This window comes from Lagenorhynchus albirostris, chromosome 20, assembly GCF_949774975.1.
Source record: "Lagenorhynchus albirostris chromosome 20, mLagAlb1.1, whole genome shotgun sequence".
NCBI lineage: Eukaryota > Metazoa > Chordata > Mammalia > Artiodactyla > Delphinidae > Lagenorhynchus > Lagenorhynchus albirostris.
This window is the reverse complement of record NC_083114.1, coordinates 42047694-42068797: the sequence shown is the minus strand read 5'-3', so window position 1 is coordinate 42068797 and position 21104 is coordinate 42047694. Positions and strand designations below refer to the sequence as shown.

General features: G+C 44.2%; 1 protein-coding gene across 1 annotated transcript; it reads left to right on the top strand.

Moving 5' to 3' along the window:
* The first annotated feature begins 1266 nt into the window (after window positions 1–1266).
* On the top strand, window positions 1267–21007 carry LSM12 (LSM12 homolog). The gene is made up of 5 exons (XM_060136126.1): window positions 1267–1457; window positions 3311–3444; window positions 16890–16999; window positions 18414–18540; window positions 19327–21007. The coding sequence occupies exons 1-5, from the start codon at window positions 1334–1336 to the stop codon at window positions 19417–19419; spliced, it is 588 nt and encodes a 195-aa protein (XP_059992109.1). The 5' UTR covers window positions 1267–1333; the 3' UTR covers window positions 19420–21007.
* Window positions 21008–21104: the final 97 nt, after the last annotated feature.

The following is a 21104-nucleotide window of genomic DNA, read 5'->3' as shown; positions in this document are numbered from 1 at the left end:
GGTAGATGTGAAAGTTCTCTGGAAAAACCCAAGTATGAGGGAGCAGTATGTTTATTTCTATTACAATGATTGTACTAATACGGGCCCAACTTTAGGAAGTTGATGTCTCTTGCAAGGCAAGGAAACACTTTTGAAACTTGTTCAGGTTAAGTAGTGCCAGGACTGGCCCTTTGCCTCCCTCTCTTTGCCTGTTGTTACTCATACATGAGGCTCTAGAATTTCTTTAGTGGAAGGGTAGGTGGGTTAGGGATGGCAACTGGTGATGGTAGGGCTTGAAAATGCATCTGCATCGTACTTACATGTTAAGAAAACTGTTTCGTATATTACACAGTCATTAATGGGGGGCCCAAAACTCCTGCCCCAAGGCTCCCTTTGTCAATACCATTGCTCCTCATTCTGGCTCTTTGCCCGGTTTTCTAGAGGAGAGGGCAAGATGGGAGATGGGGAAGCATCTTGAGTTCCAACAGTGATGGGTGATCACGGAGGAACTACCATTTATTGAGGATCTACTACGTGCCATGCATTTGTACACATTATCTCATTATCTCCCGCTCCTCCTAACTACTCTGTGAGGTATTATCTAATTAGCATAGCAGTAAATAGCACCGCCTTTGGAAACAGGTAGAACGGATCCTTGCTAGTTGTGCGACCCCCCTGGACAAAGTTTAGTCTAAGACTTAGTTACTTCCTCTGTAAAATGAGGATATTGATTCCTACATCGAAGGGTTGCTGGATGCTCAACAGTGGTAATACAGAAGGAATAAAGAAAAGAATCAGGCTTAGTAATTTGCTCAAGGTCACATAACTCAGTGGAATTCCGATTCCGTTTTAGCTAACTCTACAGCCAATGTTCTTTCCACTACCACTTTGTAGTTAGGTGTAACCGTTTTTTTTTTTTTTTTTTTTTTTTTTTTTTTTTTTAGGTGTAACCGTTTTGAGCAAGTTTAGTTAAGTCTTCTGGGCCTCGGATTCCTCATTTGTAAAATATAGAGTTCATTCATCAAACTCTTGTGTCAAGGTGTGCACATAAGGGAGACTGCAGTTCCCTCCTCCCTCCCCTTTTCATTCCACGTAGGTCATTTATCTTTAACTTCTAAAACGGACCTTGCAAGCCTGTTACAAACCGGGCGCAGCCGCACAAACGTAATTATTCACATTCCTCTTTATTTCCTCTTTTCTCCTCATCCACCTAGGCTCCCGCCCCACCCAGTCCAGGCCACGCCCTAGCGTGTGACGTCAGCACGCCCCGTGCGTCGCGGCGCGGCGCTCACTGGGGGCCCGGCTTTCGCCCGCTGCTGCCGCCGCCGCCGCCGGCCGCGGCTGCTCTCCCAAGATGGCGGCTCCTCCGGGCGAGTACTTCAGCGTTGGGAGCCAGGTGTCGTGCCGGACGTGCCAGGAGCAGCGGCTGCAGGGCGAGGTGGTAGCCTTCGACTACCAGTCCAAGATGCTGGCTTTAAGTATCCTTCCCTGCGCGGAGCCCGAGGCCGGGCCGGCGTGTATGTGCGGCGGTGGGGGGGCGGGGGACGACGGCGGTGGCTGGGGCCCTCTCCGGGCCTAGGGGCGACCGGCTACCGCGGCGCCCGGAGCGCATGCGCACGGCCCTGAGCTCCCCTCCCCCTCTCGTGGGTCCCTCGGTCCGCCTTGGGGACCCTTGTCTCCCACCCCTTGTGGGAGCTGGGCCCCGATCGAGGGTGGGTGGGTGGAGGGGGGCTTGACACGCTGATTGCTTTTCGGGGGGAACGCTAGGAGAGGGGACACAGTAATCCGGAGAGGGGTGGTCGTGGGAGGGGGCTGGTGATTGGAGCCCGGATGGGAGGGGGACGGGTAAAATCATGTGGGGAAGGGGTGTGTAGAGTAAGGAACTGCTAGTGAGTGGTACAAGGGTATGGAGTTCAGGAGGGGTTGTCCACTGATGGGATTTGGTCCAAGAAAGGGCGGTGGGGTGGTGACCAAATGGGCCTCGCCTGTTTGCGGGGAGAGTAACTGCAGGACAGAGTTTGTAGCAGAACTGGGGATAGGGGCTTGTTTTGCTGGTGCTTGTGTATGCGTGGTGCCGCTGGGGGCAGGGAGTGCTGAATTTTCGGCTTCTCAGTGATTTGGAAGTTGCTGTTTTGGGGATGTTTGTATTGGAAACCTGGTCTAGAGAGAGGACCACGTTTTTCAGGGGCTTATGTATGGACGTGTGGATTACAGGTGAAAGAGTAAACTGTCTTCTCTTGTCAGCTCAGCACATGGAGTCCTGACTTCTCCATAGCAGTAGCCTTCCCTTTTGAATGTGTCAGTGTTTAACAGAATGGAAAAGGTGGTCTCTTTCTTTGGGGTGGAAGTGATTTCTGAATTACTCCAGGAAACTCAGTCGTGGAAATGGAATACTACCTGGTTGTAATAAATATGCCACCCCTTCCCCTTTTATTTGAGCCACAGGTGGGTTTATTTGGATTTTTTTTTTTTAAGTAATCTCTTATGGCACCTTTCAAAAGGAAGTTTCTTACTGAGTCTGCTGCTGCCTTTGACTGGCAAGTATTTTAATTCATTTAACTACTGGTTGTGGATTTGTAGCTTAGGAAGATGTCCTTTGAAACTAATTACAGCAAGAAGAGTTGCAGGTTTTTTTAAATTTTTGTTTTTGTTTTTTGAACACAAGACTTCATACCTGGACCAAGTAAGACCTTTTACATTAGTGGTTTAGTTGGAAGGGTTTCGGAATGAAGAATTACTCTACCTTTATTTGACATACAGTATGCTTTTGAGAAATGGTTGGAGAATGAGTGAATGAGTGAGTGAGTGAATGAATGAATTAATGAATGAATGGGTTAGCTAGCTGGGTCACCTTGAGTGAGCTTCCTTTCCAGTGTTGTAGTTTTCCTGTGCAAAATGGGAAATCTCAAATCTGAAAAAGAGAAAAGAGCACTGTTTAGATATAGGGAGTATTATACCAAGAACAGAAAGTACTTGCTCTTCAGTGTGGTTAATTAGGTTCAAGACAAACAGTATACATAACGGCATTAAAACTGTATTAAGCCTCTTCATAAAACCGGTAAAGAGAAGGTGACAGAAACACTGTTGAGGCTTCCAATTTTGGATCGTGTTTGGCTTTGAAAAGCTTGAGATCTTTTGGTTATGGGGTTGTGCGGCAGGAAAGTGACAGGCAGAGATTTCCTGAGGAGAGGTGTGATTCTTGTGAGGCTCCCTCTCTTGCTTGTGGCACACCTTTTACACAAGCCTTGGGTGAATTGTGTTTTCCATGCCCCTTTGGGATGTGTCAGTTCTCTGCTTGCCCCTATTTTCCTTAACTTTATTTTTTCACCAGAATGTCCCTCTTCCAGTGGAAAGCCCAACCACGCAGACATCTTGCTCATAAACTTACAGTATGTTTCAGAAGTGGAAATAATTAATGACCGAACAGAAACCCCTCCTCCCCTAGCTTCACTCAATGTTAGTAAGGTAAGGACTTGAGGGCAGTTCTGTTTCTCCAAAATGATGGGAAATTTGAGTCTCATTGACTCTTGGTGGTACATACATTGTCCATTGTTTGTTTTTCATTTTTTCCAGTGATTTACAATTGCTTGTTTTGATATATTTTTTAAAAAAATATATCAGTTTAACTTTTCTCTTTATTCCTGGGTATCTTCAGAAGATTTTAAGAAATGTCTTAATGCCCAAATAGAGAAATAGAGCTGAGAGCTGGCTTTTGTCCTTTGTGAAAGAGGGCTTCCCTGCCCCCCGCCCCCACAACCTGCAGTCCATGTGTGAACTTCCAGTGTTGGGAGGGTTGGGTAGGGGCGTTGCTTCTGAACCTCCTGAAATTGTGTATGTGTGCACATGAGAATATATGTTTCCTGGGTGAAGATTTGGAATATGTTTTTAGATTCTCAGAGGGATTAATGACCTACAAAAATTTGAAAACCACTGCCTTAGAGCTTTGTTTTTGTCTTTATGTTTGAATTTCGAGGTCTAACAAAATTAGAGTTTTAGGATATTTTAATCTTGGATGTACAAATTGGTCTCTGGGAACCCTCAAATAACTTTCCTGATTCTTTTGTTCTGTTAGCCAGAGTTCATGTTGATCAATAATAGTAATACCCCAAGCCCTGTTGTAGCCTTTGCTGTCCCCTGCACTGGGAACACCCTTTCAGAATGACTGGAGTCGTATCCATCAGGACTCAGTTTAATGGCACCTCTTTCAAGAAGTCTTCTCTGATCATTCGGGCTAAAGTGATTTGCCCCCATTCTCGCTTACAGTACCTTAGCCTTCAGAGATAAGGTGACATATCATTTACAGTCCAACCTGGGACATTTTCGAGAGTAAAGGGGTGGGTGGTGCTTTTGTTTTACACCAAGTATAGATTGGTGTGTCCTGGGCAAATTGCGACTTAAGGTTACCCTCTTCATAGCTTTTTTGTAATTATAATTGTATATCATTTGTTTACTTTTCTATCTAACCAAAATTTGTTTTGTGGGGATCAGAGCTATACCTGTTTTGTTCATCACTAAATATACAGAGCCTTGCACAGAGTAGGTGCTTCGTAAGTACTTGTTGAATGAGTAAGTTAGGCCTTCAATTTTCATAACTGTTGCCTTAAGTCTCTTGAGTTAGTGTCGTGGAAGTTTTTTTCCCTGTATATGAGTATTGTAATAATGTATATTCTCTTGCCTCTCTTGGGAATGTAGTGTGTTTGCTACAATTCAGCAAAGCAGGGAGACACTCAGGCAGCTGAAACAAAGGAGAGTGACTGAGGCCGGCAAAATGCAGTTACCTCAGATCTGGAGCTCCCTTCTTACTAGGTCCCAGGGAAGTGCCACACTTTTCTGTTTTACTGATGTCTGAGGACAGATTCAGAAGGGTCTTGGGTTTCATATTAAAGGCTGTTGCCCACAGAATGTCCCATTCTTAGACTTATAGACTTTTGGAACACTGGCTCAGTCCTCCTATTAAAGTATAGGTCGTCTTTGGATGATCTTCTGTTAGCAGAAGAGATTATTTATTTTATTTTTGGCTGCGTTGGGTCTTTGTTGCTGCGTGCGGGCTTTCTCTAGTTGTGGTGAACGGGGGCTACTCTTCATTGCGGTGCGCAGGCTTCTTGTTGCGGTGGCTTCTCTTGTTGCGGAGCACGGGCTCTAGGCGCACGGCTTCAGTAGTTGTGGCTCGCGGGCTCTAGAGCGCAGGCGCTAGAGCACAGGCTCAGTAGTTGTGGCTCGTGGGCTCTAGAGCGCAGGCTCAGTAGTGGCACGCGGGCTGTAGAGTGCAGGCTCAGTAGTTATGGTGCTACGGCTTAGTGGCTCTGTGGCATGTGGGATCTTCCCGGACCAGGGCTCGAACCCGTGTCCCCTGCACTGGCAGGCGGATTCTTAACCACTGTGCCATCAGGGAAGTCCCCAGAAGAGATTTAAAAAGTTTCAAATAAAATAGTTTATGCCTGGTATGTTGAGGGTGAAAGGGGCTCTAAGTTATCCTTTAGTGTTTGTAGGGTATGAGAAGTTTGTCAACAACCTTTAGTGAGTAGTTGAGGAAAGGTTATCTGAAAGAGGGATGATTTTCTCAAATTTAAAAGATACAAGATTCTGCTCTTATGACCACCAAGTGCCACCATCTATCTGAGAGGGGCTGGAGTGGTGTGGGTGGGACTGTTAAGTGGGAGCTGTTGAGAAGCAATTCTTTTCTTACATTTGACTTCAAGTATAAATGGTTCTTGGTTATTAGTTTGCGGATTATCTTTGCCTTTAGGGTTTTGCTTTCTGCTGGTCAGTTGTCTACTGGCATTATTGTAAACTAGTTGTTTACCCACTCTTTCAAGAAAGCAGCCAAAAGTAATAGATTGTGGAATACCAGAAATCTTTACTTTTCTTACTTTGTGGCCTGCTAGCCAAGTCTTGAAAAAGGAGTCAGAAACTGAAGACTAAAATTAGGTTGGAGGGCTATCTTTGGGTTTCATTTATTCATTCTTCATTCGTAGAGTTGTTTATGAATAAGCTATATTGGTTTTCCCTTGAAACCAACCTTTGAGGATGCTTTGTGATTCTTCCTGAGGGCTCTTACTGTTACTGAAAACAGCTAATCTGGGCAACTACATGTTGCTTGAATGACATGAAAAGTTCATCTCATTTAAGAGCATGAGCTTGAGGTTTTTTTTTTTAGGATGGAGGATTGTTTAAGCATTTTAGAAGGGAACTAAAGTGCCTTGAAATCCCTGGAAGAAAACTGTTGATACTTGCAGTCTAGGGAGCACTACCTGTGTACTCCACTTGCAGTGGAAGATAACATCACATGATGGCTCATCTTGCTGACATAGTAAGTGCTGTGTTTAATTAAACGTGTTGATATAAACCGGATATTTACTCCGACCCAGCAGGAAATGGAATAGAAGGCCTTTTAAAGGAAATATTTAATTCCAGCCCAACTAGAGATGGTATGAACTAGCAATTCTTGGAGATGAGCTTGCTTAGTTTTTGGTTGGCACTTTCACTGCAGGCTAAGATGTCCTATGTCTGTCCACAGCAGTGAGATGTAGGAGGAAGCTTGGAAGACGACAGTGGGGTCGCAGAAGGTGGAAGTTTTGAATGTCATTTTATCTTCTCCACAGTAACATTGTACCCTGTAAAATTGTTTAGAATTTCCTGACTGTAAAAGTACAAAAGCACACCAAAGCCAATCATAAGTGAGGTTCAGGTTATTCACCATGTGGCTTATTAGTTTTCTGTCACGAGGAAGGTTTAAATCTTGCATGAGGATGAGAGCCCAGGGTCTGCATGGTAGGGTGAAGTAAAGTGTTTCTTAACAAGTTCCTTTGAGTTGACTTCACATTTTGTTCTCTGGGGATAGAGATTGCCCATGAGTTAGCAGTGCTCTCAGATGATTTGGGACATGTCAGTATTAACAGAGTTCTCTTCTATGTAGCATTTATCAAACATTTACTGAAAATTATTTTGTGCAAGGCATTGTGGTAAGCTCTGTTGGGGACCACACCTTACATTTTTCTAGGGCTTTACAGTTTACAAAGAGCTTTGACACATCTCGGTTCATTCTCAAAACCATGCTTTGCGATCTTTAGAGTGTATTCTTTTCCTTTTAGTTTAACGGATGGGAAGATAGGCTTATCAGTTTAAGTGACTTGTTCTAGGTTATATGGCAAGTAGTGTGGGAACTAGTATTTTTACATGCCACGCCCTGAACTAGTAATCGGTAGACATCTCGTTTAATCCTAACAATAGTTCTTATGGTGTGCGTACCATCACCATCTTACAGAAGAGTAAACTGAGTCTCAGAGAGGATGAGTCACTAGCTTAAGGTCATTCAACTAGTAAGTGGTCGAGCTGGGATTTGAACTCAGGTCTAATGTTTTGATGGCAAAGTCCCATGTTTTTTCTGCTTCTGTGTGCATACCCAAGGAACTTATAGAGTAGGTTGATGACATGAAATGAGTATGCAGATATCTATAATCCTAAGTAATCTTTCTGAGTAAAGAGAAACATCTGTGTTGTGTGGTCAGGAGCAGAATGGTCTTGTAGAAAGAACATTGGAACCAAGTGGATAAGTCGTTAAAGTCACTTCTCTGCCTCTTAACCTTGCTAAGCATCAGCTTTCTCACTATGGAGATGGGATCATGTTAGTGCCTATCTCATAGAGTTGTTTGGAGGATTAGGTCAAGTTGACCAGAGTTGGCAGATGTTAGTCCTATTCTCCCGCATTAGCTATGTGCAGCCAGTTGATGTTCCTTGAATTATGGTGTAGGAGCAGGATGGGGGGAGAGGGACAGTATGACAAAGGGAAGCAGCCAAGAACATTGGCACTGTTCCTATGTCAGTCTTTCCTGATACTGGATCTGACATTCACTCAGATATCAGAACTTGCCAACCCAAGACTGGGGAAAATCAAAATTATATTGGATACCTCTTGTTGTGACCAGAATTAACGTGAGTTTCCAGGGCAGTGTTATCAAGGGGCATAATTAAGTGAACTCTTGCCTGAGTACTGGAGGTTAGTGTGAGCAGTCACAGAACCTAAGAGGTTGTGCTTTCAACTCCTGAGACTCTTAGGAAAAAACTCACTGAGACAGCCAAGGCAAGTGTTAGGTATTCATTTGTTTGGATAAATGCCTCCAGTGCATCGAATGATATGTAAGTCTTCTTTTCACTTTGCTGATTTGGAGAAGACTTTCTGGAGGAGATGCTCGTATGTTGTGCAGGAGGCAGGAAAAGGGACAAAGCATGGAAAAGTGAACTCCACAGATAAGGCATCTACCTCCCTTACCAAACCACTGACTGATCAGCCTGTTTTGAGTATTTATTACCCATTTGTACCTTACTAACCAGCAGTGAGTGACTAAATGGAAGAAGAACCAGGAAGAAGAGATTCAAAGAGCTTTTCATCAGCACCTGGTAGTGAAGAATGAGTTTGCTGCCTTTGGATAAAAATGATACTTGGGAGATTGGTCTGGGAGTGGAAGGGCCTGGGAAGGCTGAGAAAATGGAAGAGTCACAAAGTTCACTTTTGAAAGGAACTGACGTCATTGCTTACCTTTAGGTATGATGTCACACAGGGAAGAACTGACTTGGTTTTTGTTTTGATTTCTAACCAGCTTGAAAGCTAAGATTTAGCATAACCGTACGGCTTTTTGTTGATGTGAGGGATAATCCTCAAGTGTGAGAAAATTCCTGGGGTTGTTGGTAGCTACTGCATTGTGGCCTGTGTTCATGGACGTATCCTGTTAGCTGAGACCTTGACCATATCTTGACCCTAATGTGTTGAGGTATGGAGTTATCACCAAGTAGAATCAGACGACTTGACCACCCTATGTTTAGCTATGTATATATTAGTAAAAGGTAGAATGTGTTCATACTGTGAAAGTGGAAGGAAAATAACTTGTCTAGGGAAGGCAAGACTTTTTTGTCAGATAAAATTTTTCTGGCTTCTAGAAGCTACGTGTAACCTACTGGCTCACTTGATTAAAATATGTTGTCAAGGCCACAGTCCCAGGTTAGAGTCCACCAGTAAGTTTTGCACCTGACTCTGAGCAGACAGCTGCTTCCTCACAGAAGTGTCATGAAGATGCAAGCAAGTGTGGGGTGAAGAGGAAGAACCCATCATTGCTGAGTAACAGGGACACAGTAAGTAGTGAGTGGTGTGAGCTGAAGTCAGAGAGGTAGGTGATTGACTGCCATTTTAAAAATCACTAACCTTTGAAAGAGGTCACATTTGGTGGCATTAAAACATTGGGGTCAACCTGATAACTATAATAGGGGGTGCGGTGTTCCAGGCTACAGCTCATGACTCACTTCAGGCTGTAGTGCATGGCAGCCAGCTGACTTGGTGGAGCCGTCCTCAGGTCAAGAGTTTGGTTCTGAAGGGGGCTTTCCTGACATCACAGGGGTGTGGGGAGAATCGTCTACGTGAAAAGACAGATTGCTCGGCCCAGGTGACTGGCAGAGACGTGCCATAGGTGTGTTGTTGCAGCCACCCCTGCATTCTATCTCTTTGACACAGAGACGATTCAAAATAAGCACTTTACTGATAGCTCAGTGGTAGTATCTCTTACAGTGTTAAGAAAGGGGCATTCTAACTGGTTTAATTTTCCTGGCAGAGACCAGGCTTGGGGGGAAGAAAAAAACAAGTGGTGCAGTCAAGTTCTAGCATTGGAATTTAAGGCTAGCTTAGATAAATACCAGAAACTACCCTGGAGAGTGAAGCAAATTGTACATGAACTAGAAAGTTAAAGGATCTATATACCATGCCAAAAGCTAACAGTATAGTGTGGTAGAATGTGGGGAGTTTGAAGAACTGGGTTCTTTTCACAGCTGGGCTGCTAGTGAATTGTTGTATGACTGTGTGTTAGCCACTTAACCATTGGGAACTGTTCTGTGAATCTCTAATAGTCAAGGTTTCTTTTCCTTTGATCTGACTTCCCTCTCTCCCCCTCCCTTCCTGGTGCTGGGAATGTCAGGATGATTAAGATACTGCTTTTGCCCTCAAAAATCTCATGTTTGGGAGTGGTGAGAGACAGCAGCATTTAACTTTTTGCAGGGGGGCAGCAAACCTTTTCTGTAAAGGGCCCAATAGTAAATATTTTAGGCTTTGTGGGCTATACATTCTCTGTCACAACTATCAACTTTGCCTTTGCCGCAAAAGCAGCCGTGGGTGATATGTAAACAAATGGTCATGGTCGTTCCAATAAAACTTAACTAAAACAGGTGGTTGTCTGAATTTGGCCCAGGCTGTAGTTTGCCAATCCTTGGCTTAGAGTAGTGAACATTTTAGGAAAGCCTTCTCAGATGTAACAGTGGAGTAGGGTCTTGAAGAATAAATCACAATTCATTAGGTAAAGGGAGGGAAGTTAAATGGAATCAAGCTGACTTGGATTGACTTCAGTTTGTCCATCTTTGCAATTTTAAAAACTTTTGCTGTTCTGTCAGTGAGCTAAACTGGTGGCAGTTCTTAGAAATGAAGGAAGGGACTAGTTAAGTGCCAGTATTGGTGTTAGATGTGTATCTTACTGAACTCCAATAACAACCCTTTAGGACGGGCCCCCATGAATGGACTAAGGCTCAAGAGAGGTTATGCATCTTGCTCAGATTCATGTAGCTAGGGAGTGGTAGGTAGGGGTTTGATCTGGAATCTCTTTTGTTTGGGGTGGGGTGGCAAGGGGGTGGCTTTTCATTTTTACTTTTCTTTTTCTGCCCTCTTCAGAGCCCAGGAAACGACAGCACTTGGTTCTTTCACTATCTCTGAATAAAATCAACTCTTTATTCTATAAGCAAAGCCCCCATTTTGGCACATAAAGTGCATTTTCCAACTTACTATTCCAGTTATATTTTGGAATTTATTCTGTTAAGGATTTATAGCCTCTCTAGCAGCTCTTACAGAAAGCAGAAGAGAGAGAGCCCTGAGCTCATTGGCTAAAGGAAGGTTGGATTATATGAATTTTTTTGAAATAACCCACAAGCCACCTTCTCTGTGCTAATAATAATGATGTTATTATAATAATAATGTTAACAGCTAATATTTGTACAGTGCTTTACAACTCACCTAGTGCTTTCACCCATGTTATCTCCCTTAATCCTCACGGCCATGTGTGAGATGGCTAATTTGAGCGTGTACTCTCACAGATAGGTTGCTGAGGTCAAATTTCAGTTTATATCTGCGCCAGTTTTTTTTCCTGGCAGAGTCCTGTGGAGGTTCCACAGCAGTGCTGGTGTCAGGGTCTTGGGACTAGGAAGTTACTCTGTTGGTGTCCAGGAGGTTTAGCTGTCTTTTGTAGCTATGAATAGTGTTTGTTGACATAATTACAAATAACTAAGAAAAACTATTGACTTTGCTGGCAACTAGTTTTTATTCTAAGCCAGGTGAAGTATAAAACTTTGCTTATAGCGTGTACTGACTGACTTGAGGCTGGCCTGTATTGTATGACAGCAATATGGTGGTCAGAGCCTGGAGACTGAGGTGGCACTGTGGCCCCTGGATTTGCAAGGGTGTTTTTCCTTTTTTTTTTTAAAACATCTTTATTGGAGTTTAATTGCTGCACGGTGTTTTTCATCAGAGCTCAACACTCTCAATGTACCTTAACTTTCTAGTGCAGAAGACTTGCTTGACTTACCTTCTCCAGTCTTGGCACATCAGAAAATGATGGGTTCAGGGAATGCCCATTATTATCGGCCTGAAATGCTTTCTCACATAGGATCTGTTTTCTTAAATGCATTCCTATGAATTACCTTCAACCAAAGAAATAAAGGATGTCCTTGAGGTTTAGGGTGAGACTGGGACCCTTTTCAGAAAACAGAGGCCCTTCATTAAAAGGCAGACAGTTGTGTTCTGTACAGAGGACATTGATGGAAATGTCAGAATTCACTGATAAAAAGAAGATGGCAGCTGAGGCTTAAAATGTTTTCTCTTTTATAAAACATTTTCTTTTACATTCAAATTTATAAGTGTATTTTCAACATTTCTCTTAGGTGGAACTATTTGAGTATAGTGCAGAGTTCAGAATGCAAGCTCTGGAGTCAGACTGTCTGGGTTCAAATCCAGACTCTCCCACTTGTGACTTGGTAAACTTGGGCAAGTCCATCTGTTAAGTTGGAGTAATTTTAGTCCCTATTTCACAGAATTGTTGGGAAGATTAAACATTTAATACATGTAAAGCGTGTTGTTCCGTGCATTGCGTGGAGTAATTTCTCACTCAACAAATTAGCTCTTAGGATTTTAGTGTTCACTGCCAGGCCTCTTGGACTCTACTGTTCCCCTGTTTGATTCAGTGTTTTGGTTCATTGTTATGTATTCTGGGACATGACTTCAAGCAGGGTTCTCTATTTGAGTTCCCAGCTATCTGAGGTTGTAAAGAACAGTATTTTTTTAGAAACTTTCAGACAGGAGCTTTCAGCCAGGGAGCAGGAAGACTTGGGGATATTGATAGTTGGAAGAAATATATATATATATATTTTAAAATAACTTTATTTAATGAATCTCATATTGATGAATATTTGGGTTATTTTGGGGTTTTCATATTATTCATCTATCTCAGGTTACTTTTTAAAAAATTTATTTATATTATGTATTTATTTTTGGTTGCGTTGGGTGTTCGCTGCTGTGCGCGGGCTTTCTCTAGTTGCGGCGAGTGGGGGCCGCTCCTCGTTGCTGTGCCTGGGCTTCTCAGTGCAGTGGCTTCTCTTGCTGCGGAGCACGGGCTCTAGGCATGCGGGTTCAGTAGTTGTGGCTCACGGGCTCTAGAGCACAGGCTCAGTAGTTGTGATGCACGGGCTTAGTGGCTCCGCGGCATGTGGGATCTTCCCGGACCAGGGCTCGAACCCGTGTCCCCTGCATTGGCAGGCGAATTCTTAACCACTGCGCCACCAGGGAAGCCCCAGAAGAAATATTTTTGAGCCTTCTTGTTGCTAGCCAAGAATGAGGGCTTTCCAGGAGTGCACCCCAGAACTGAAACAGCAGGAGCAAGCGTGGGCCCTTAAGATGACAGTGGTTCTTGGCTGCTTTGGTCTGCCGTCCCTCAGCCTCCATCAGGCCTTGCAGGCAGCACTGCCAGTTCTGGGCAGCAGCTGCAGTGCTTCCTAACCCCTCAGTGAGGGCAGCTGGTTGGAAGGCCCGAATACAGAGGGAAGACAAACCAAGAGTGGCTCAGTGGAGTTAGTAGGTCACATCCAGCAGGTTCCTCTCTGGACTTTGCTTCCCTTGTTGGATCAGCTGTCACAGCCTGTTAAATACTTGCGGTAGGAATCCCTCTGGATTCCTCACAGCACCTGTGCTTTCCTGGTCTGGGTATGTGGAAATAAGATGGCCCAGCTGGTTACCAAGTAACAAGATGAGGTTATAACAAGATGCTTGGATTATGTTGTTGTGGCTGCTTCCTCTTCTCCATGTCACTGAGTGCAGGAGGAGAGATGTGTTGCCGCTGTTCACTGATTCACTCACTTGAGGGTTACCCAGCAGCGGGCATGACTAGAAGCCTTTTAATATTGATGTGCTTTGGAGTCACGTTCATGCACTTTTCTTTGTTTTGCCCACATCAAGATGCTATATATAAAATGGCCAAGAGAGGAAGAACTGGTTAGTAGACAAGGAATGAATGTTTTCACTGGGAATTGTGCAAAATAAAAGGAGTGGTAGATAAATGCAGGTTGTCTTGTGCAGTTATTTCAATTAGGTCACATGTACATTAGTAACATGTATTTGTAGGTTTGTGCTTCTCAGTTTGCCTGAACCCAGTGTATTCTTAAAGTTGGTGCCTTTAACATTCTTTATGATTCTAACCGGTTAGTGCTTCAGTTTTGATTGGAAGAGAGGCCAGCAGTTAGCATGCTTGCATTGAAAATGAATGTAGTATGGTGATAGTTACTGAATTTAAAAACTGCAGTCCTGAAGACCCTCCGAAGCCTAAAAGGCACACCCTACACCTTCTCTATTGGGGACAGCTTTTATTGGTTCTGTCTGGCGATTTGACAGTAACCATAAACTTATGAACTTGGAGTAACTGGACCGTTTATAGATATGCATTAGTTTACAAAAATATGATGTGGGGAAATGTAGAGCTACAGCTAACTTGAGGGTAGAGTGATAGTCACTTGCTTTACAAAAGGAGGCTTATCCACGTTTGTTATGGGTTTTCAGGAACATGTGTGAAAAGAGCAGGGTAATCTCCCTTCCCTTCTCACCCCAGTTTTGAGAAGAAACATTTCTAGATTCTTTTTGTGAAGGTAATCTTCCTCCTGCCTAATTGATGCAGTTCTCTGTGGCAGAAATTTACCCCATTTATACAGCTTCTTAGTGAAAGCAGATCTGTGTAGCTGAATATTAGGTTTAAGCATTTTCAGATAGCCATGAAAATAGTTCATAAACTGGCAGCTGGAGGCTTCAGGGTTTGCTGTGAATCCAAATCCCCAAAGCACAATTGCAGGTACAGGTAGAGTAGTTGAGGATATTGGGGCAAATTGAAATAGTCAGCTTACACTGACTTCTGCTGACTTTTCCAAGGCTCTCCCTTGTATCATTTAGCATTTGGGATCAGTCTGCACTATGGGTTGAGATGGAGAGTCATCTAGTCCATTCTCCTTTGCTTTCAGACCCTTTAGAAGAGATTGTACAACAGGTATTTGGCGGAGGTCGGGGGTGGGAGTGGCTAGGGCGTATTTTGAAATCATTGTTCTATAACCATTGTGTTGATTTGACTCAGGCTGTCTAAACAAGTCACTTGTGGCTGAGATTTATATCCATTTTACTCTGCCTCTGGCAGAAATTCAAAACTGGTTCTTCTTCCAGCCTTCCTGCCCCTCCCCAACCCCAGCTTAATTTGTCAGTTCCATTCTTAAATATTCTGCATGGATGCCTGCTTTTCCTGAGCCAACTCTTGTCTTCCTGAATGGGTGCTGTTACTATCTAGGCAACACAAGCTTTATAGAAGCAGCTTTGTCTGACCCAACATTGGGAGATGTTTTTGGTCTTCAGGGATAAATATTTTTTAAAAGACCTCAAAGTGAGACCCTTCTGCCTGCTCATGGGGTAAACATCTGCCTGACCACTAGCCACTTCTCAGGAGCTCTGCAGGAGCTTGGTTAATCCAAGGGAGCTCTGCTTCCCTCCAGTTTTCCTTTCTTTCCTTGGAGACTTCAGATTTTCTTCAGGATTGTTTGGAAAGTGAGACTCAAGGAAACTCCTTGTTACTAGGGTTTTCTTGGTGACCAAGTAAGCTTTGCTTGTTGCTGCTTAAAACACACCCCTAGCAGTTCTCGTTCCATAGAAACTGAGTGCTTTCAAGCCACGAGGCTTCCTTGCTGCAGTTGGGATTGCCAGTGCTCAGGGGACTCAGCCCTGTGCATTTCCTTCTCTGTAAAGTTGGAGCCTGGTGGGACCACAATGGTAGAACCTGGCTTGAAAGATCATTTATTTACTGCTGCTGTATTTGTCTCTTTCCATGTCCTGGGGACCAAGTGAAAAGGGAGCTCTGGCTTTAAATCACTGCAGCGTTTTGGCCTTTCTTCCCGCTTTTACCTAGGGAGTCCGAAGTGACAGCATGTATGAGCTGTGCTCATACCCCCTCCTCCCTCAGACAGCCCTTGAAACTCAGGGGCAGTTGAGACTCCTCAGTTACCCTAACCTGATTGAAGGCCTCCTTTTCTCTTCTTCATAGTCAAACCCACACTTAAGAAAGTGCTTCATTTTACCAACAATTAGACACTTTGCTTATTTTTCCCGCTGTAGAACTATGTTTGGCTTATGGTTTGAAAGGTCACTGTTAAAGCAGAATATGAATGTTTAAGAATTCCAAGCATCTAGGTACTTTGGGAATGTGCTGGAGGTATGATCTCTCTTTGCATTTAAGGAGCTGGTATTTGGGGACAGGTTGGGTGTTCTCATGTGTATGTTTGTGCATATCTCTTTAGTATGCTGCAGCATCAGTATACTAAGTATATGTTCTTGTTCATGGATCTGAAAATCTCCAAGTCATTTGTTTGACTTTCAGATGCATTATCTGCCTCTCGTGTAAACCATCAGTGTATTTGTTTTGGCTTCCACTCGAATTTGTACTTCTGTAGTCTAGCAACCAATAGTGTGGGTTGGGGACCAGAAATGTATTAGAGGGGCAGTAGGGATAGACAGGATACCCACCCCTGCTGGGAGCGATTTACTCGATTTGAGTAGACCTACTAGATTTTACTACAATTCTTGATCAGTTTATGGTTGTTCCACTAGAGGGCAGTTAAGGAACAGACACGCGGTAGAATGCAGACCATTCCTTTTTTTTAAAGAGCATGGTATCTACAGCCCAAGTCGGTGGACGGTATCCACGGTTAGGTTTCCTGGAGTCCTGGCTCCCTATGTGAGTACAGATAATGGTACTAGAATGCTTGAGTCTTTAGAACTTCAAATCCTGGTCTTTGAAGGTGTGGTAGACATTTATTTCTAACCTGAGGCTCTAGCGCAGTAGCTGATAAAAATTCTTAATTCTTTCCTTTCGTAGAAATGTATGCATTACCTTTTATGTCTGACCATCACTTTCCATCAGGTAGGGCCCCCCCCGCCCCCCAGTCATACTCTATAACCTTGTCCTGCTCTGTTTTCTTCCTAGCACTTAGCCCTGTCTGAAGTTATCTTGTTTGTTTTTGTTTATAGTCGGTCTCCCCTGCCCCCTTCTGTGCTGTATCTCTAGCTTAGTGCAGTGAATGTCTGGCACATGGTAGGCATTCAGTAAGTACTGGAAGGAACGCATGTTTGCCAGGAATAGCAGAAACTGTTGAGGTATATTGTGTGTGTTTTTGTTTGTTTCACTTTTGATCTCTGAGAAAACTGAATCTACCCAAATCAGTCTTTTCCAGCACCTTTTCCTCAACTTAGGTCCTGAAGGAAGGATGAAGGTGAACGCTTTTCTGAGTCTCTTTCCTTTCCCCCACCCTAGCTTGCCAGCAAAGCACGGACAGAGAAGGAGGAGAAGCTGAGCCAGGCCTATGCAATCAGCGCTGGTGTCTCCCTAGAGGGCCAGCAGCTCTTCCAGACCATACACAAGACGTGAGTTGGGGGGAGCATAGGGGTCCCTTGCCCCGGGGGTGATGCTGCCTGGCTGTGCTGTCTGGTGGATGATTTTGGGGTAGTTGTGTTTATGAATGTCACAAGGGAAGCTGGGTAGTGTGTTAGCAGTACCTCGGCTTCCAGGGGTGCGGCGCTTGTTGCCTTTCTATATGGCAGAATGGTGTAATCTCCAACAAGTTGTCTGCTCTGGGCTTCAGTTTCTTCATCTGTAGAACTTAGTTTTGGATTAGAGTATCCCTAAGGGTCCCTTCCAGACCTAGTATTCCATAATTTAGAACTAGTGATTTCTTTCTCTTTTATTATTTTGATCTTGTACCTTTCTCTAAAAGCTGACGCAGTTTTATTAAGGGAAAGTTATATCTGTCTCCCTCTTCCCAATTATATATTGGGGTGAACATAGGGAGTTAGGGAGAGCAGAAGGCCACCTTATTACCACCTCATAAAAGACATTTTGTCACAGCAGAAGTCATTTGACTCTCCACTAGCTTCCCTAGCTGCTGAAAAACGGAAACATTTGACACTCCCCCTTCCTCCTGCTGCCTTCTGTTACCCTATTTAACCACCTGAGTCTGGTGCACAGATGGTAGCTGGCATCAGAGCTGTTTGAGGCCATGGTGTGAGTATCTAAGCATTTACAGGTATGTGAAGGAACTCTCTTAGCAGTGGCAGCTGCCCTAGGTTCCCCCAAGTGTGAACTGGGATGGATTTTCCCAGTCTGGCAAGTTACCCAGCTGTCTGATAATTGAGAAGGGCCAGTTTGAGGAGCAGCTATCATTTCGGGTGGTGGGGAGCAGAGTACAGATTGCAATAAGATGGGGAGTTTGTTCTGTCTTTTTAAAGGTACCATTTCCCCCTAGGCCAAAGGTTGGCAAACTGCAGCCAGTGGGCCAGATCTACTCATTTGTTTATGTATCATCTGTGACTGCTTTTGAGGTACAGCAGCAGAGTAGTTGTGACAGAGATTGTATGGCCTGCAAAGCCAGAAATACTTGCTGTCCGACCCTTTACAGAAAAAATTTGCCAACCCCTGCCCTAGGCTGCTATTTAAATTGAATCTAGTGGCCTGAGCCTAGCTATTTATTTGTAAGTCAAATGAGTTTGGACTTCTGAGGCTGCCACCAAGTTTTCTGCGGTTTTTCAGGTCCCTAATGCTTCTTAACTCTTCTGGACCATCCTTGGAATACGTGTGCATTGGTTTCATTGCTTTTCCTAGCCAGTGGTGCCCAGGAAATGTTTCTTGGCTACTTCTCCCTGTGGGCTGATGGCAACCAGTTGTTGGCTGAGTGGTGAGCTAGGAACTTGGGGTTAGCTTTCTGGAGTTATTTATTCATCAGGCAGGAGGTGTGGGATGCCCCGCAAGAGGTAACTTTCACCTGCTCTCTTCTCCTTCCAGCATTAAAGACTGTAAATGGCAAGAAAAAAACATCGTAGTCATGGAAGAAGTTGTTATTACACCCCCATATCAAGTGGAAAACTGTAAAGGCAAAGAGGGGAGTGCACTGAGCCATGTACGCAAAATAGTAAGTAAAGAAGCCGTGAAACCTTAGGGAGAGGGTGATTCCTCAGCCTTCTCCCCCCGCCAGCCTCAGGGCAAGACATTACGCCACAGTCCCTGCCCCTTTCGACATAGCCAGCCTGCGAGCAGCCCTGCCTGATCACCCTGCCTCCCGGCACCATGGTGCTCTGCAGCCATGGCTTGGACACTTGGGGGGTGTGGAACCACTGGGCGGTGCAGAATAAAGCGAGTGGTCAACCCTGTATCCTCTGCAGTGTGGCTTTTTGGAATTATCCAGACCATCCCATGATATTGCGTCTGAACCCAGGCAGGGTTCTTCTCGAGAAGGGCTGGTTGGTGTACATCAGTGGCTGTTGGAGTCTGTGACCCTTCATGTGTCATCTGACTTTCTAGATTGAGTTGCAGCATTTGTAAAAACAAACTGAGCATTGAGAGACCAACATTGTGGATGTAAAAAGTTTTAAGACTGTAATTCCCCACCAGCTTTTCATTCTGCACTTGTGTAAGGAGGGGAGAGGGAGTTTGGGTCATAATAATCTCCCTTCATACTCTACTTTATAGATTCCCCTTCTTTTAGACAGTCTTAGCTGAAGCTGCAAAAAAATGTGGCTGAAACAAGAGGATCCCCCCAGCTATCTTGTCGGGAAGGCCAACAGACAGCAAGGGCAAAGGTGCTGAATAACCCACGAGCTAGACAGCCAGGACGGGCTGTTGACGTCTAGAGTGAACTGTTTGGGAGGCCTTGTGTGCCCATCTCTTTTCCTGATCTAGGCTGACTGGTCTCTTTCAGGTTGAAAAACATTTTAGAGACGTGGAAAGCCAAAAGATACTGCAGCGTTCACAAGCCCAGCAACCACAGAAGGAGGCTGCCCTGTCATCCTGAGTCCACACATACAGAGGACTCTTCCAGCATCCAGCCAAGGAGGCGATGGTGGTGGCTTCAGCGGAGGCAGGCCGGGGGAGGGAAGGGATTCCATATTTCCTGTTGGCTCTTGTCAACAAAGGGTCAGCATTTCCAAATCTTAGACTTGAACAAACAAAACACCCAACAGAAAAGAACAAGAGAATAATTTAAAAGTTGAATCATTACTTGACTAACAGACTTCGGTCCACCATGTCCTTTTCACAGCCCCCTTCTGGAACAGTCACCTTGTTAATTTTATTTTTGAAAATTCCTTTCCTGCTCTGCCCTTTCACCTCTGACTTTCCTTTCCCAGTCTGTCTCTGCCATTCTGTTTTTATAAGTGGCTACACTTGCCTTCTGAGTGATTGAAAGAAACTTTTACATCTTCTCTTCCAAAATAAAAGTAACAAGCTGACTGTGATACTTAAGTTGAGACTAGAGCAGCAGACAGAGGTCTCACTTTAAATTTTTTTGTTTTGTTTTGTTTTGTTTTGTTTTTCTTTTTTTGCACAGGGCATGGCTTGAATTAGTTTTATTTTTCTTAACTTTAAATATATATATGAAAATATATATTAAAATGTTCTCTAAATATTTTCTGCTTCTTGCAGGTCTCTTTTTACTAGATCATGGCCACTCTTCCCACCTCATCCCTCTGAAAATAAAAGTGTATTGTCCTCCCCACCACCCATAGCCAGGCAACTAACTTGACTTAGTTCACAGCAAGAATCTCCTGCAGCACTTTGTAGAGCCAGTGTATGCAGATGGGATCTGGCTTTGAGGGTTCCTGGTAGCTTTTTAGTCTTTAACTGTATGTGTACCAGTCTCCCATTTGGCAAAAACCTCAGGATTCTCCCTCTGCCTTTGTCTTACTTCACGGTACTAGAAGAACTTCCTCACCACTCTCCTGTCTCCTAGATGGGAGCGTCCACTGCCCTTTCTCCTGTGCCCTCTGCAGGAAGAACTGTTTTGCACGGCACATCTCAGCTCCTTCTCGAAGGATGGTTTTCTTTCATGAGAAACCTGGAGTCTGCCTGTTCCGACCTCTCTTTAAGTCTGTATCCAGAGCCACTAGCCCAGGAGAAAGCTTGGGTGACCTATCATTTCTCTTCTGCCAACCTCCTGCTCTTATGCCCTTCCCTACCCCCCCTTAAGTTTTACAAGCTTATGACAGTTTGTATGTGCTCAGCCGATGGGCAGAAAACCTGGGAAGAATTTCTGGACTTCAGCCCACCGGTTTGTCTGGTTTGACTAACCTGCTGAGAGTTAGACTGGCACCCGTTGCCCCTGCACTTGCAAGGCGGTCCAGTGGGTAGAGTGTACCACCATCTGAATATCAGGCACCGTGGCGTGGGAGGTGGGTGATGCTCATGTGACTGGCTAGAGCTTTGGGGGTGGGGTGGGGGTTAACTACTATTGCTTTGGCCATGATCTCTTTCCCCTTCCTTTTTTTTTTAATTAAATAAATGGATCAAAATTAAATAATTCAAGCCCTGCCTTCAAAATGAAATTTTTTTTTTTTTAGTATTGTTTAGCAAAAACAATAAAACCCAAATTTTTTTAACCATCACTCATGTCTCGGGTTTGTGCGTGCTCTAGAGGCCCCAGAGGGAGGGGTCTGAGGATGTGTGTGTTTGGTTTAAGCTTTCCCTTTAAACTCTCTGGCT